This window comes from Hipposideros armiger, unplaced genomic scaffold (assembly GCF_001890085.2).
Source record: "Hipposideros armiger isolate ML-2016 unplaced genomic scaffold, ASM189008v1 scaffold_164, whole genome shotgun sequence".
Taxonomy (NCBI): Eukaryota; Metazoa; Chordata; class Mammalia; order Chiroptera; family Hipposideridae; genus Hipposideros; species Hipposideros armiger.
The window spans coordinates 94,535-112,156 of NW_017731514.1; the positions used below are offsets into that span (position 1 = coordinate 94,535).

The 17,622-nt window shown below is 56.5% G+C and overlaps 1 protein-coding gene across 4 annotated transcripts in view; it reads right to left on the reverse strand.

Annotated features, from left to right (window-relative positions):
- SHISAL1 (shisa like 1) overlaps positions 1–17,622 on the reverse strand; it is a 77,819-nt gene that overhangs the window by 43,395 nt on the left and 16,802 nt on the right. For 2 of the 4 annotated variants that reach the window (XM_019651688.1, XM_019651691.1), the window contains exons 2-3: positions 6,529–6,624; positions 3,942–4,155 (exon numbers count right to left, since the gene is read on the reverse strand). In XM_019651688.1, the coding sequence (XP_019507233.1) occupies positions 3,942–4,155; positions 6,529–6,592 (278 nt within the window). In that variant the 5' untranslated portion in view covers positions 6,593–6,624. Of the gene's footprint in view, positions 1–3,941; positions 4,156–6,528; positions 6,625–6,774; positions 6,815–7,226; positions 7,362–17,622 lie in introns of those variants that run through there. The other 2 variants (XM_019651689.1, XM_019651690.1) reach the window with 2 other exon arrangements.

The window sequence follows — 17,622 nt, forward strand, 5'->3', positions numbered from 1 at the left end:
ATTTAATGGACTCTGTGCATCTTCGTAAGGCCCTGGCCAGGGTCATGGCTGCCTTGTTTCACACAGACAGGCTGCCGGCAGGTGCTAACGGGTCTGGGGTGTTGGAACATGTGGCCTGTTGGCTGAGATCTCCAGCATCAGACAAGTCCTGGCTTTCTAGGTGCACTGGGGTGGGGATGGGGGGCAGGGGTGGCAGAGCCCAGTGGCCGGAACAAGGGCCCCGGCGACCCTCAGGTCTTGACTGCAGCTGGAACAGGTGACAGCGCCAGCCTGGGCCCAGGCCCTTCTTTCTTCCTCTCAGAGTAGCTGTGAGGATTTATGACACAATACAGGTGTCTCACCAGGAGAAGACCAATCCGGAAGCCCAAAGCGAAGGACAGTCCCAGAGGTAGATTCTACCTGGTCCCCTCGCACACCCAGGGCCACATAGGACCTCCCAGCCTCATGGGCCTGTCTGACCCGGTTCACTGACCCATCCTGTGCAGGCTCCGGGACATCAGCCTGTCTCCCACTCCCCCAGCTCGTCGTCCAGTCTCCCCCTCTGCCACAGGCCCCCCTGGGTGCAAGGCCCTGGTCCAGCTCTGGGCTTAGGCCTTCTCCTCAGGGTCCCTGAGCTCAGGTAGCTGGGTGGGGGCGTCCAGGGCCTGATCTGAGCTCTGGATTGGTTGTCTCCTAGGTGACACTGCCCCTCCCCCCCATTCAGCAGGGCCCCAGTCTTGCCCAGTCACCATCGTGGCTTCTGCAGTGTCCTAGGTCCTTGTGCTGTGCACCATCCATGAGCACAAACCCAGCCTAAAGCCCTCACGGCCAGCCCCTCGCCGCCCCTAGAAACAAGTCCAAGCGCCCCCCACCCCCGCCCCATTCAGCCCCGGCTGCCTTTCCCCATGGTTCCCCTCACACTCCACACTCCAGCTGTCAGGGGCCCTGCCTGGAAATGCCCATTCCTCTGGGTCATGTGGCTCCCACCTTCTTAAAAACTTTCGGGTGCACGGGGTCAAGCGCACGCTTCCCTCCTGGGGCACAAGGAGCACTGTGACAGGACGGCCTGGGTGACAAGCAGCGCTCACTGCACAGCTGGGCAGGCACTACTCCGCCCTGGGCCTCCATCCATGTCTGTGGGAAGGGAGGTGGAGGTGGGGGGGGCACTCGGTGGGGAACAAGGGAGGAGTTCTCCCTCCAGAGCGGGGCAATCCTGCACCCACATTTGGCAGCATCGGGAGATGGCTGGTTGTCACAGCCGGGGTGCTGGGGACAAGGTGCTACCAGAGCCTAGTGGGTGGGGCCAGGGGTGCTCAGGCAGCCTCCACAGAGGAGGATCCCCGCTTTCAGCCTCTCCCACTCAGACCTGCCTCCTCCAGACCTGGGCTGGCTCTCGGCTCCACCACCGGCCAGCTGCCTCGATCAGGTAAGTTACTCAATCTCTCCAAGCCTCACTTCCTCAGGTGTCAGGTGGGCTAAGGATGGGCTGCCAGGTGACTTCGGAGGAAGAGAGTTGAGTCCAGAGCTCTGTCATGCTGTCTGAACTTCAAGAATAAGAACTGAGCTAAACCTCTGATCTTCAGTATTCCTGTTACTCCCCGAGGAACGGCCTTTATTTTGTGGTCTAGCAGCAGCCAGGACCCACTGCGCTGAAAGGATGGAGTGCTCCATGTGAAATCCTGTGCAAATGTGCAGATTATAGAAATCTGGGGGCTTCGAAACGAGGATCCCAGACACCAGTTGCCAGAGCCTTGGAGCGTCTGGCTGTCTGGCCAAGCCTCTGTCTTCCATCTGGCTTGCCGCCGGCAACTACACTTGGGGTCCTGACCCCAGTCCTGGCACCACCCTCCACCCTCAGGGAATCAGCCTTTGGTCTTATAAAAGACTTGGGTCAGATTCAGCCTCATTCCAGCCATTGTGACAGACAGGCCTTGTTTGCTAAACGACTTCACATACAGAATTATTCTAAGGCCTTAGCAGATGGGAAGATAGTCACCAGTGCATTTGAGAAAGGAAGGCTGGGGCGCTGGCCTGACCAAAGGAAAGAGGCAGCCTCCCCCAAGTTGGCACGGCATGGTGGCAAAGCATTCAAGCCCCAACAGCAGGCGGAGAGACTGGGGCTGAGACCTTCACCTCACCACCTCCCAGGGGTGCCACTCGTCCCTTCAACAGTCACTCAACAAACACGCCTTCCAAGTGCATATTTCCTTATCATGAAAAAAATATATTCACCCCAAAAATCAACCTGAGGCTTATTGGGGAAATATACGAAGCATCCCTAATAAAGTTAGGAAGACGATAAGAATACCTGACCATTTTAAAGGCTGTTTTAGAGGTACTCGACAACACGATTGGACAAGAAAAAGAAGTAAAGCACAAAAACTAGAAGGCGGGAGAAAGAGGTAGTGTTTGCAAGGTGTAATTAAAATGACAAATTAAAAGGTGTAATTAAATCTAAGAGAATCAACTGAAAAAGCATTACAAAGATAAGAAGTTTCAGTAAGGTAGCTACAGACCTTCCAATAGCAACATAAAAAGAAATAAGTAGGGATAAATGCAAAAGATATATAATATGTATAGAAAGAAAACTCCAGAATACTATGAGAGAAAATTTGAACAAATGGAAAGACATACTGTGTTCTTGGATAAATTAATTCTCCTCGAATTAATTTATGAAATGAACACAATCTCAGTAAAAAATACTAACTGAATTTTTTTTTTTTTTTGGGGCAGAGGCACTACACAAGCTAATTCTAGAGTTCCTATGACAAAAGAACCAGGGGGAATAGACCAAGAAGACTTTAAAACATATTAAAAGCCACAGCTGTAGTAGTGAGATGCTAACATATGGATAGGCAGACCAATGAATCCATTTAATACTTAATACTCAGTATTTAGTACTTTAATAGTTAAATTTAGTGTATTATGGGACATAATAAGTTTGCATTTCATATCAGGGAAAAGATGGACAATTCAGTGGATAGTGTTGGGACAGATGGCTATCCATGTGGAAAAAAATTTTGTTTTTAATTCTTACCTCAAAATTTACATCCAAATAAATTTCTGACAGATCAAAGATTTGAAGACAAAAAATTAAAACATAAAAGAAGTAAAAAAAAAAAAGAGGGAATTTTAATGATCTCAGAGTAGGGAAAGCCTTTCTTCAGTATGCTACAAACCCCAGAAGACATAAAAGAAAAACAAAATTCGATGCGATTTGATTATATATCAATTGAAAATTAAGCATGAGAAAAATGCGTCACAAATTCAAAGACACACTGGGAAAATATTTGTAACGCATCATGTTTCCTTCATATGTAAAGAGTTCATGTAAATAAATAATAAAATGGCCAAAAAATTCAACAGGAAAATGGCGAAGGACATAAACAGTTAGCTTACAGAAGAAAAAAAAATACAAATAGCTCTCAAATATGTGAAAAGATGTTCAGTTTCACTCAAAATAAGAGAAATTCGTGCTGTTTGACCTTAGCATATTCCCACTGCTTTTCGGCTGGGAAACGCCTCTTTTGTTACACTCATGGGCCCCTCACCTCAGGGCCCTGGTCTCATGTGTTTTAATCACCCGAAGGAAAGTGCTATCTAGGATGAATCTCTTGGCCGAGAGTGTCAATCAATATTTGTTGAACAAATAATGAAGGAAGGAACGTGGGTCCCACAGGTTCCAGGCCCAAGCCCTTTTTGCCTGCAAAGTTCCGCATACTTGACCTTGTTTAACGTTTGCAGCAGCCCTGAGAGGTAGGCATCCTGTGCCCATTTCTCAGACGAGAAGGCTAAAGCTCAGAGGGCAGAACAGGCCAGAAAATCTGGTGGCCTGAAGACTCTCCCAGGCTCCAGGGCCCACCCATCCTTGCAGTGGTTGCCCAGCAGCTGCCCAGGGGGCTGGGGTGTCTGGCCAGCACCCCGCCTTGGCAGCGGGGCTGTGGCCCCAGGGTGACACTTACTTGTGCATGTAGCCCTCGGAGCCGGCCGTGAGGTTCGCCTGCATCACCGCCTGGAACTCGGTCTCGTTGCAGCAGTATTTGAAAACTGTGTTGTTATGGTGACAGCAGAGGATGAAGGTTTTGTTGTCAGAGAGCCGGGGGCAGTGGAAGCCAAAGTGGTAGCGGCCTTTGTGGTCCGTGTACGGCTCACAGACCCGGAAGTGCGCGGACAAGACTGGAAAACAGAGTCACCTGGCTCGGCAGAGCCCCTCACCGAGCCCAGGTGCCCAACACCCTCACCAGTCCACAAGCGCCAGAGACGGGGTCTGGTGGGTGTGTTGTAAGGTCCCGCTTGCCTCTTCTCTCCCTGGGGAGGGGGGCTTGGGGGGGGGTCCAGTGCAAGCCTCACCTCTGCCAGGAAGCCCTCTCTGGTCTCCCATCACCTTCCGGGCCTCCCTTGATCACAGCCTTGCTTATACTGTGTCCCCCCCAGACTGGGGGCTCCTTAGGGTCAAGGTGTGTCTGAAGCCTCCTGGAGCTCTGCACACAGCAGGCACTCAACTAGGAAACATTACGTAACTGTGCACCTACTATGTATCTCACAGGCTCTGTCTGTCTCATTTGATTCACTTGGCTACACTAGCAGGCATGTCTGCAATCCCACTTTACAGATGGAGAAATTGAGGCTCAGAGATCTAAGTGGTGGTGGAGTGGGACTCCCTCCCAGGCCTGCCCGGATGTGGAGCCCTCTCCACGTCTCCATCACTGGCTTTAATAACCTCTGTTGCTGTGTGGACTGGGGGGAAGGGGCTGTGAACAGCACAGGCTGACCTGGGTGGTGAGCAGCATGGGTGCAAGAACCAGGTGCCCTTTGTGGAGAAAAGGCATCCCCTTTGTACCTTGGTTTCTCCTAAAGCAGTGCCCTAGACCCAGCGGTCCCCAAGGGCCTGTCCCGGTCACCCCCACCTCCTAGTGACAACTGCCCTGGCCTTGGGGGAGACCCCTGTTCAGCCATCAATGCTGATGCCAGCCCAGGACGGTCTTTACCAGCCCCACCGATGGTGATAAACAGGAGAGAAAGCCTGAACAAATAACAATGGAAAAAAACCTGGAGGCGCTGTCTCGGGCTTAATTAGTATCTTCATAAAAGGGATCGCTGTATCTAATTTGTATCGCTGAAAAGGGGCCTCTTGGCTGAATACATTTCTCCAACCACAAAGGCACTGGTTTTGCACAAGCTCCTCCAGTGAGTTGAAAGCTGTCTCGGTGAGAGGTGATTAGAATGCAGCCCACACAGCTACCGTGCCGCCCGAACTGCCCGAGGGGAGTCCCAGCGGGGCCACGCTGGCTGGTGGGTGGCCTGGGTGGCCTCATGAAACCCTGTGCCGCTGCCCCAAAGCCCAGCACCCTCCCCTGCAGGGATGGCGGGATGGGTATGACCTCTCCAGGAGAAGGGTCCCAGCATTTCAGGAGTCAGGGAAGTTCCAGGTCCCCTTCTCAGCCTTGACCGTGGGAAACAGGACCCTTTTATGGGATGCAGAGGTCCCTGAGTATGCCCCCGGGGGAGGCACCATCTCAGTCAGCCTCATGTACTCCCATCATACAGAGGAGAAAACTGAGGCTCAGAGCAGCGGTTTCAAAGTGAGGTCCCTGACCTGCCAGGTCCGCATCCTCTGGGCACTGTTCAGAAACGCTGGTTCTCGGGCCCCTCGGCAGACCTGAATCAGAAGCGCTGAACACGGTGTGGGGGCAGCGCGGCAGGGGAAGCCCATGGGCGTGGGTCTGCACCCAACCCACTGGCCTAGGGGAATGACATGCTGGAGGCGAGAAATGAGCAAGGGCCTGAGGGGGCACCAAGAGAAACAGGGATTGAGAGACAGAGACAGAGAGAGGGAGAGACAGACAGACAGAGGAGAGACAGGGAGAGAGAGCGGTAGAGAGAGAGTGACAGACAGAGAGCAGGTGCATTGCTGGGACCAGGGCTGAGCCGTCGGGTTGCTCGGGGCCACCCTTGCTGTGGGGATTCGGGTGGACTTCTTGGTTGCCAGGTCTAGTTTGGAGCGGTTGGAGGACTTGGTTTCTGCCCATCTTCATAAACAGGAGAGAAAGAGCCCATCTGCAGCCCCAGCTGGGGTCATGGGGATGGCCCTGGAGGCTGGTGGGTGTTGGGAGGTGAGGCCCCCGTGGTACGCTGCTGGGGTTAACATCCCAGCCCCTCACTAGCTGTGTTGTCTCAGGCTAGTCAGCTCCCTCTCCAAGCTGCAGTCTCCTCATCAATACAACGGGTTGCCTAGGACATCGCCTGACTTTGACTTTGGCAGGGGTAGCGGAGGGAACTCGGTAAGGTCCTTTCCCAGGGCTGGCTGGCAGCCACCGTTAACCCCACCATGTCCGAATCTCTCAGCTGAGCTCTGGGGGCAGGTGCGTAGGGTACAGCACACAGTAGGTCTCACTGCACAGCACCGAACCATAGCTCCTCACGAGGGGGCAGGGAACCAGGGGAACCCCTGTGAACACCCAAAACCCTGGCTGGGCTGGCACTGACCCGGGGAAGGGCTACCTGCCCCCCACACCTCCCCTTCCCACTCAGCACCCATGGAGGTTCTACCTGCGGAAATCAGCAGCGAGAGGAGGGTGAGCACGTTCAAGGACTGCTGGCCACAACTGGTCATCGTTTGGCTTGCATCGATCCGTCGAGAGCCGCCTGTTTAACGAGATCCGGGAAAGGCCGGGTGTGGGCTGCCTGGCGGCGGGGACAGTCACTGGCTGTGCTGCCCACAGCAGGGGATGCGGTGTGGGCAGGGAAGCGAGTTTGCTGGGAGCAGGGGCCGGGCTGTGGAGGATGGAAACGCACCATCCAATTTCCTTTTTGGAATGAATGACCTTCCCCCACCAGTCAACTGTCACCTCCTTTTCTTTTCACAGCAAAAACGAGACTTAATCAAAAGAGGGCGGGCGGCTCAGGTGGTAGAAATAACCATGGGGCGGGTAAGGCCGTGGGGCGGGTGAGGCCGGTGGGCAGGGCGAGCACACGGGGATGAGAAGGGCTGGCTGGCCAGGGAGCGGGGATCTGAGGAGACCTCCGGCACCGCCAGGGGCTTGCAGGACCCACGTCTCCCTGCTGTGTCACTAACAGTGACTTCCATGAACTCCTCCACAAGTGTGCATCGCCCAGGCGCCTTCCAGGCATTCGGGAAACAGCAGTGAACTAACTGCCCCTGCCCCAGGGGCACTCTAGCGAGGAAGGCAGACAGCACACAGACAAACAGACGAATATTTAAAACGCTCTGAGACTCCTAGGGATACACCCAGAAGAATGGAAAGCAGGAACTCAGATACTTGTCAACCCATGTTCACAGCAGCACCGTTCACCAGAGCCAAGAGGTGGAAGTCACCCGGATGCCCATCCACAGATGAACGGGCGAACCAAAGTATGGTCCAGACACACCACGGAATATGATTCAGCCTTAAAAAGGAAGGAAATCCTGTCACTTGCGACGATATAGGTGAACCTTGAGAACGTTATGCTGAGTGAAATAAACCAGTCACAAAAGGACAAATGCTGCGTGATTCCACTGATCTGAGGTCCCTAGAACAAATTCATCAGGACAGAAAGTAGAATGTGGTCAGCAGGGGCTGGGGGGGACGGGAAATGGGGGGGGGTCAGTGTTTCATGGGGACGGTTTCTGTTTGGGAAAATGGAAAGAATTCTGGAGATAGATGGTGGTGATGGTTGCACAGTGTGAATGTACTTAATGTCACTGAACTGTGACTTAAAAATAGTTAAAATGGTAAGTTTTATATAATGTGTATTTTACCATAAGGAAAAAGAACTATGAGGGAAATAAAGCAAAGCATATGGGGGGGGGGCACGGAGGGTCACGTGGGAGCTGCTTTAGGCAGGGTGGTCGGGGGCGGCCTCCCTGTGTAGGTGACGGCTGGGCAGATTTGGGTGAGGCAGGAGCCAGTGGTGTGGCTTTTCGGAGGAGGAGGAGTGCCATAGCTCAGGAGAAGCCAGTGCAAAGGCCCTGAGGCAGGAGTGCAGGGAGGCCAGTGGGGGAGGGGCAGAGATGCACGATGGGATGAATTTGCTGAGCACCTACTCTGTGCCAGGCTCTGGGACAAATGAGGTTCTGCACACCACCCTCTTCCCTCATGGCACCCTGTTATGTGTGCGAATTATTCCCCCCAAATTCATTTGCTGAAGACCTAACCCCCAGGAACACAGGTTCTAAATAAGTAACCTTATTTAGAATTAGGGTTGCTGAACATGTAATTAGTTAAGGAGGAGCCAGCCCTGCAGACACCTTGATCTCGGATTCTGATCTCCAGGCTGTGAGAGCACAGATTTCTGTTGTGTAAGCGCCCCGTCTGTGGTTCTCTGCTCCGGCAGCCCCAGGACGCTACCACATACCCTTACAGGGGGCTGCTGGGATCTACACTGAGGGGTGGGGGATGCCCAGCTCACCTGGGAGCAGGGTCTGATGTGAGGGTGGGGGGTACCTGGAGAGCCAGCACCTGCCTGGGTGGAGACTCTGGTGGGCCCTCCTGGCTGGGCTGCCCCCCATCTGCAGAGCAGGTTTCTGTGGTTCCCCTGTCCCCTCCATCCTGGTTCTGGTATCAGGGCCACCCTGCCCTGTCCCCCACGTGGTGAGGCTCTTCCCTGCCTCAACCCCTCCCACACACACACACTCCAGGGGATGGCCCGAGAGGCGCACACACAGCAGAGCTTTGCTGCCAGAGAGCACGGTTCTGAAAGAGGAGCGGGCCGGGCCATGCGCAGCCCACAGCAGGGGGTCCCTAAGGACAGCCCAGACTGTCCTGGGGTAGCCGCTCCGGCCTGGCCAACATGCTGACCTGGCCCTCAAGACTTCTCAGCCTGGCCGAGGAGAGCACAGGAACAACAGCCAGGCAGCTCTGAATTCTGCTTATTGGCAGGCAGCAGGAAGCCACCAGACGCTGGTGGCTTCAGAGCGAAGAGACAGGGCCACACTCAAGGCCAAGCTCAGGATTCGACCCTGGCCCTGCTCTCAGGAACTCCGTCTTATCACCCGCAGGACGGGCAGCGTGGCGGCACCAAGGGTATCAGGGGCTGTTCTTCTGAAGTTTGAGCCAAAACAAGAAAAGGGGGTGGCATGACCCAAGGATAACGCCAAAATGCCCCACTCCACGATTACTCATGGTGACGGCGTCAGCCCCTGGGGAAGGGGCCCCTCCTACCTCTCCAGCAGGCCGCTCTGCTCCCACCCAGGAGCCAGCTCTGCCCCACGGGCTGTCAGCTGCTTAATTGCTCTGAGCCTGGGTATCCTCCCGGCCTCCCTCAGGGCCCTCCAGGGAGGACGAAGGAGATTAAAGCATTTGAAAGTGCTTAGGAAAGGATTTCTGCTGGGGAACCTAGGGATCAGCCCTGGAAAATGCACTGTGGGGTGGTGGGGCGTGATAGGTCCTCTGAGATGACTCCCTTGCCCCTGTGGCCCCATTCTATAGATGGGGGAGCAGAGGCCCACTGAGGGCAGAGATGGGCCTCCAGACTCCAGGCCCTTTTGGCCTCTGTAGGGTGGGGCTGCCCCACTTTTGGAACTGAGGCTCAAGTCTGAGAGGTGGCGGGTTTGTTGAACGAATGCTGGGGAGAAAGACGTCAACCAGGGAAGAGCCCAGCCTTCCCTGCTGCTGCTCCCACTCTGTATGTTGGGGGCCAGGGGGGAAAGGGCTGTCACTCATGCCTGGGATGCCCTTCCGTCACTCCTGAGTCTAAATCCTGCATCCCTTTAGAAGCTGCTCCAATGCCAGCTCCTCCAGGAAGCCGGCCTTGATTCCATCAACTGGAAGAACTGAGGCCTATCATATTCCATCTCTTCCTTCATAAATGTGTTAATTCATTGATGCATTCATCGATTCTCTCAGCATGCACTCACGGACCCTCCCTGTTGAACAGGACCTGGGCTGGATCCTAGGGACACAGAGGAAGGGAGCCCCTGCCCTCAGGTGTGCTGGGCAAGGTTGCCCACCAGCGTTACCTTGTGTGATTGGCCCCCACGCCCTCCTCTCCTGGGCCAGGGCCTGGTCAGCTGGGACGATGGCCGCAAAGCTTGGGCTCCTGAGTCCCACAGACTGGGTGAGAATCCCAGCCAGCTGACACCAGCCCTGGGCCCTTAGGCCAATCTCGGGGGACTGAAGCCAGAGAAGCCTCAGGGCCTGCTGTGAGGGTTACCCTCACTTGTGGGTGTTCATTTTGGGTCCCGCAGGCGTACCCTGCCACGACTCACTGTGGCTGCCTCTGTCCCCTGTCCAGCAGTGCACTCCTTGTGGTCTGCTCAGTCTCCTTGGCAACTACCCCTTGGGCTGCTGATCCAAAGTTGGGGTGGGGAGTCTCTGGGTTGGGGAGTGCTGTCCTATCCCCCTCTCCCAGCCCCCAGGGAAGCTCTGGTGCCAGATCTTAAGGCTGACAACATGGTGGAAGGGAAACCCACCACAGGTCCCCTGAAAGTTACATAAAATTCCATTTCTAACGTAAAGGCAGCAAAGCTTTGAAGCCAGCGCCCCATCCCCGCTGGGCTGGAAACCCCATGGACTCGGGGGCCTGGGGCCGTGATCTGTTAGGTTTCCACAACAGGGCTGGCCTTGGGAATCACACGATCAATAGCACTGACACTCGCAAAGCCGAAGCCATCACCTCAGCCCCTCCGTAGGGTCCTGGGATCAGGGACTATGCGATCAGGTGAGGAGAACATGTCACGCTGTCAGGTACAGCCACCTGGGAGCCCCACGGGTGACATCTGAGGGAAGCTGTTCCAGCAGCTTCGGGCGTAGGGTCAGCACCGCCCCCCCCCAGCCCCACCCCACCTGGCCTTGCTCGTGGGTGCTGTAGCCTCGGTCTGCTGTAGCCTCGGTCTGCTGCCCTGGCTCTGGCTTTCGCCTATCACATGTACTGGAGCTTTTCTCCATGTTATTTCAGGTCATTTCCCATCAGCCTGGCAAGGTAGACCATCTTGTAAAGGAGAAAACTGAGGCTCAGAGAGGTCAAGTGATTTGCCCAATGTCACACAGCCACTTAGCGGCTCAGATAGGAGGCCAACCCGGCCTCCAAACTCACTCTCCCTCCTGGCACAGTAGGAGTTTCCAGGGCCCCCCGAGACCCCCCAGAAAGCCACAGACAGCTTAGATTTATCATCCAGGTTCTATTTCTTGGAAAATTGGTAAAGTGCCCACAATGGTAGCTCATAGCCAACAATAAAATTCAAAGAACTGTAAGAACATTCTGGATGAGTGGGACTCTCCTGAGCTCTGACCGTGTCCACAGTCACGAGTCAGGCACGAATCTCTGCGGTCCACCCCCCGGGTCAGCTGGGGACTGCTGTTCCCAGATTTGAGGATTATTTTTAAACACCGAATTTGGCGAGGCTGGAGAGGAAAGGAAGGAGGGCATGTGAAGAGGAGCAGAGCTGGGGAAGACGAATGAAACCTCAGCAGGAAAAACAACAGACCTGGTTTTGGTCAGCGGGGCTGGGCAGGGGAGGGCAGGGCTGGGCGAGGGCAGGATGAGGTGCAGGGTCTCGGTGCTGTGCAGGAGAGGGGTGCCATGGACACCGCAGGCCTGGTGACCCCTGGCCCAATGAATGTCTGAAGATTCCACGTCCTCTCTCTCTCTCTCTCTCTCTCTCTCTCTCTCTCTCTCTCCATCTGCCCCGCCCCTTCTCAACCCAGCACGCCCCGCCCTGGCGATGGGCGTGGCCAAGTGCATCCCCTTCGCCCGGACCACGTCAAGGGCGCCACAGCCTGGAAGTTGGTCCCTGGGTTTGGGCCACACTGTGTGGGGCCAAGTCTTGGCTCGACCTTTTGTAACCACACCCCCTGTGACCTAGGACAAGTCTCCTTAATGTCCTTCGTTCCAGAAGAAGGATAAAAGTAGTATCTACTTCACAGGATCCTGGGACAATTGCATGAAGTGATGCATCAAAGCATTTGGAATAGGACTGGTGCTCACTGGGTGCTCAAAAGTGCCAATGGTGAGTGCTCCTCGCTGCTAGCTGTCTCTGCCCCGGCCTCGCCCACCAGTCCAGGTCCTAGGTGGCCCCAGGGCCAGCTTTCTGAAGTGTCCACCTGACCACCCGTCTACCTCCTCAGGAGTCTTGGCAGCTCCAGGTTCCAGTCCATACTCACTCCTGAGGCTCCGTGTGGTCCTGGCCTTTGCTGCCGCCTCTTACCCTCTCTCTGCTCCTCCAGTGGGGCCCCCTAGGATCCTTCTCTCCTCTGGGCCTTTGCACATGCTGTTCCCCATGCTTGAGACACCCTTCCCTCTCCTGCTTGGGCATTCTTCTTATTATCATTAGTACTAGTGTGTGAGTACTACGAATCAGTAATTAAATAAGGGCAGGGTCCTTTGGGGCCTCACCTGTGGGCGGCGGGTGCCCAGTAGATGGGTCCTGGGGACACAGCGGCTCATGGCCCTTGAGCACCCACCCTGGGCTGGGGAGTGTGCCAAGCAGAGCTCCTTCACTTCTCCCCGCAGCCCAGGCTGCACCATCGCCTCCCAGGGTGCAGGTGGAGGGTGAGGGGCAGAGCCAGGATTCAAACCCGATGCTCTGCTCCTGTGCCCTGTGTATGCGGACTGATGCCCGTGTTCACACCCCAGGCAGCACACATGTGCACACATGTGTGAGCACACGCAGGGGCGATGTTTCATCTCTGGCAAGTTCCCAAGTTCCCAGGGCCTTTCCTTTGCAGTGCAGACCTAACCCTGAGCCTGAACTTGTTTCCAGGACGACGACCACTTAGAGGTTGTGAAATCTCACTCGGAAACGTGATGTCCAGGAGTAAACACTTCAGGATGTGCAACACCTGCGTGAAGCGAGACCCGGGCATGTCCTCCTGACCACACGTGCCCACAGGAGGGAGCGGTGGGCAGCAGGGAGGTGGCTGGAGCATAGGCACAGAGGACAGGCACCAGCCAGAACGCGACATGGTCACCTGCAGCTGGGGCTCTGGGTTGCATGGCCAGTAGCAATGGCCACCGGCCACCGCGAACTGAGCCCCCGCTGGTGCCCAGCCTGCGTCAGCCCCTTACCCACATCCTCTCCTTTACCTCATGCAGGCCTCTGAGGTCCTGTGTCATCCCAATCTGGATGGCCTGCACCCCTGTCCTTGCAGACCAGAAAGCTGGAGCCTGTCCCCTCCCACCCATCCCCACCTGGAAGCCAGAGAGCTGGCTTTCCAAATGCCATCGTATCAGCCCCTGGATAAAACCCTCCGAGGGCCTCCTGCGTAATCGGCCTGGCCCCTCAGGCCACACTGTCTATCCTTCAGCCCATTCCCCTGCTCCCTCTACCCCCTGGGCTGTGCCTACCCTTCAACTGGCAGATTCAGACACATCTCCAGGAGCATGAGTCCTCCCAGAGGCCCTCCCTGACCCCTGCACAGTCAGGGGACCCACCGTGTGTGCACCCCACATCCACCTTTCCTCTGAATACAGATGGTGGTTTACAGCTGCAGGCTTGGTGCAGTGGCTCTCTGGGCAGTGTCTGTCTCCTCCACTAGACTGAAAGCTGGACAAGGGCTGGGACCCAGGGCAGGCGACATCATTTGCAGGGTCCAGGGCAAAATGAAAAACGCAGTGCCCTTTATTCAAAAATCATTAAGTACTTCCAGACAGCGACAGCAGTGCACGAACCCCAGCACAGACCCTTCTGAGGGTGGGGCCCCCTGCGACTGCATGGGTCCCACACCTTGAAGCCAGCCCCACTGAGACCACTGCGCTTTTGCTCATCCCTGTACGCAGCATCAGGAGGGGCACATAGTAGGCACTTTGTAAACACATGCTGGACTGGTGAATGACTGCAACTCCATTTTTTCAGGTAATAAACCGCAGCTCAGAGAGGCTAAGTGCTTTGCCCAGAACTGGAGGGTGACAGGGCTGTGATTTGAACTCAGATCTGTCTGACTCCAAACAGGAGCCCACAGTGGATGCTGGGGGTGACAGCACAGGCTTTGGAGTCAGTTCCCTGGCCTGAAATTCAAGCTCTGACACTTACTAGGTGGGCACTCAGGGCAAGTTACTTCACTAGCCTCAGTTTCCTCATCTGTAAACTGGGAACCAGGCCCCCACCTTGCTGGGGTGCTGAAGAAAGAAAGACCCAGAAGTGATAACAGGGCACCCAGCACATCTAGCAAGTGTCCCCTAAATGGCTCCTCTCTGGAGTTGCCCACTGCAGTTCCCCAAAGTGATGGTTTAGGTCCCTGAGAGGTTCCTGTGTGGCCCTGAGCAGACTGAACACCATTCCGCTCGCGCGGTCCTGTTGCCTCTAGTTAGCACGGGTTTCCCTCCACTCACCTGCTGGTGAACTGCTTCCCTTCCTGGTACAAGCTCCTCGGGGTGGGGGTGGGGGGTGCCTCCGTGCCTCTGTATCCCCCCACCATGCTCTGTCCACAGCAGGTGCTGAATAAATGTTTGCTGCCCACAGAGCAGGAACGCCATCAACACTCAATGGCCTGGACGCCGGGTCCACTTTGTTGCAAAGAGCAAACTTTCAGACCCAGGCGGAGGCCTTGGTGACACTCCCACGGAGACAAGGTCTCAGCTTTACAGCCACCGCCAGGGGCAACCTCGGGCTCAGCCTGGTGGTGAAGCACTCACTTTAGCCAAGAAACCCCACCTCCAGGGCTCCAGTGGGATGACTCAGAGCCCTGGATCTGCAGGCCTGGCCCCCGCTGTCCCCATGTCAGGCAGGCATGCTAACCTTTGCTCCGCGGGGCTTCTGTCGGGTCGATGCGGGAGAGAGAAGCAGGCTCTGCAGACGGCAGTGTGGAGTGTCGACACGGCTGTTATAATTGGGACAGCGTGCAGGTTACCAGCAACTTTATCCCTAATAGGGCCTTCTCAGCGACACCCTCCCCCCTGCCCCCAGCACAGCAGCTGGGCTCTGGGTTCTAGTTCTAACCTCGGCTTGTTTCCACAATGCTCTTCCTTGAACCCTCGCTCTGGGCCAGTTCTGCCCCTACCAAGTCCTCCGCATACGGGACGTTCTCGAATGTCTGAGGTAGGCACGGCCATTCTCCCCATTTCATAGGTGAGTAAACTGAGGCCCAGGGAGAGAAGAGAACTGAAAGAGACAGCCGCAAGTCCCCGTCCTGCCGAAGCCCCAGTGGATGCTCTGCTCCCCTCGGGGCCCCACCAGGCAACAGGGTGAGGGGTGCCCACACGCAGCCTGCTTCCTCCCCAGTTAAGGGAGGGCTCAGCTGAGAGCATCGCGGGCCTTCTGCAACTCGGGAACCCTCCGCCTCTGTTCTCCTGAATTATTTGGCTGCACCATGGAGATAAAACAACCCTGGAAATCCCAGCGGCATTTTTCTCCCACTGGAGAAACACAAAAACACCACATGAGGAATGGGTCACTTAAAACGTCAGTAAGAGGAGGAAAGACAGACACACAGGGCGCCTGTCAGAGGCGCCCTGGGCTTCTCTCCAGACTCTCAGGCCTCTATTCTGGCTTCTCTCCATGTTGGGGGGCCCTGGCCCGGGGGCCCCCCTTCACGGGGGTGAACAGAGGACAGTCTGAGCCTCAGTTTCCCATCCATTAATGGGCACAACACACCCACCTTGAAGGGATGTTGGGAGGGGCCAAGGAGGGGATGGAGGCACCATTCATTCATTCATTCATTCATTCATTCCACACTGAGCGTAAAGCAGGGCAGTCTCTGGACTAGGAACTACAAACACTGCTGTGAGTTGAACTGACTCATCCCACCCCCATCAAGCCAATCAAATGCCCTCAGGCCGTGACTCAAGGCATTCCATCCTATCGGAGGGCCCTCACCTGATCTGGGTCAGGGTGCCCCCACGGCAGCTGAGATCTGACAGGTAAGCAGGCCTTATCCAGACCAGGCGAGGGTGGGCCTGGGGAGACAGCACGCCAGCAGTGAGCCCAGCACGTGCAAAGGCCAAGAGCTGGGAGGGAGCCGGGGAGGCGGCCGGTGCAGTGGGAGCTGGTAAAGGAGGGAGAAGAAGGGAGACAAGGCCGGAGCGGCAGGCAGGGCCCCGGGGAGCGCTCCTGGCACATGGCAGGTGCTGATGGGCCACTGCAGGGCCCAGCCCACAACTCATGAGGACCACCATGAGCTAGGGTCACAGCTCTCTCAGGCAGGAAGGGGCAGGGAAGCAGCGCAAAGGATGAGGAATGTGAATTGGGGAGCACAAGCCATGTGAGCACCTACTGTGTGCCAGGCACTTCTGTGCATCCCTGGGCCTGCATGTGATGGGGGAGGGGAGGGAAGGGAGAAGGCAGGCGCAGCTCACACGGCGGCCAGCCGTGACCCTGTGGCGGGCCTCTGGGTCCGTCACCCTGTCCTCTGCCTGGCCAGCTGGTGTGCACACAAGAAGAGGCCAGTCACGCTGGGAGCTGGGTGGGAGGGAAGGTGGGAAAGTGTGCTGTGCCCAAAGCAGCGGTCACCAAGGCAGGTGGGCAGGGCAGGACGGCTGACTTGGGAAAGAACTCCGGTGAGACTGTCAGTGGGGGTTGGGTGGGGGAGGGGAGCTGGAGCTGGCTGAGGTTGGACACTCACGCGCCTTCCCCCTCTCCCTCCGTCTTCCCTCCTCAACAGTCCATGAAGCGTGGAGCTTGTTCCAAGCATTTCACTCTCCATTCCCACCCACCCTCTGTGCTAGGCTCTCGACATGAGGACACTGAGGCACAGAGATGCTCAGTAACTTGCCCAAGGTCACACAGCAGGCAGGTGGCAGAGCAGAGACTTGAGCAGGTGGTGTGCTGCCAGCATCTGTGCGCCCCCCACAGGGCTTCCAGAGTCTCTGCCTAGAGCCTGCTCCCCCCTCCTCTGGCACAGCCTTCACTGGGGCCCTCACAGTCTCCTGTGACTGAGGATCACTCTGTGACCCTGTCTGGCTCCTCCCTGAGGCCGATGCCTGTCCAGGGAAGGGACCCCGGCTCATGGTCAAGCTCAGCAAGGGTTAGCTCCTGCACGATGGTGTGCCTGTGCATGGATCTGCAAGCTCCCACGGGACATCCTTATCTGCTCAGCGCTGGGGTTCAGAGATCAGAAACCATGTCCCTCCAAGGCTGCTGGCCTTCCTCACTCTCCTGTACTATCAACCCTAAACCCCAATAAAAGGAAGGTGACGTGGGCAGGCCTCGTACAGGCAAAGGAGCGTTCTCCAACACGGCGCCTGCCTGTCCTGTAACGAACTCGGCGTGTCCCTCTGGGGCAGGGGGGCGGCTGGGGAGCTGGCAAGAGCCGGGGCCTCCTGGGGCTGCTGGCTGGTGACCATCCCCTCAACCAGTCTCCGGTCTTACTGCCTTCTGTGTCTTCACAGCACCCCACCCAGAGTCCCATTTTATGGGTGAGCAAACTGAGGCCATTCCCTGTGAGATCGCACAGCTAGCAAGCGGCCGAGTGGGGTCCCGCGCAGCTCCTGGGCTGATGCTTCCATGGTGTGTGATTCCCTCCCTGGGCCCTCAGGCTCCGCTGGTCAAATGGGGGTCAATGACACCACTGCTCGATCCCTGCCTCCGTGCCAGTCTCTGCCCCGGCGAGGTGCCTACGTGACGCATTCAGTCCCCACATCAGCCTGCTGTGGAAGGAAACCGAGGCACAGAGAGCCCAGGAGGGAGGGGTGGTGGGCAGCGCCTGCCTGACTCTAAAGCTGGGTGGACCCTCCTGGCTGTCGCCGCCTCTCAGGCTCTCCCCAGCCCCT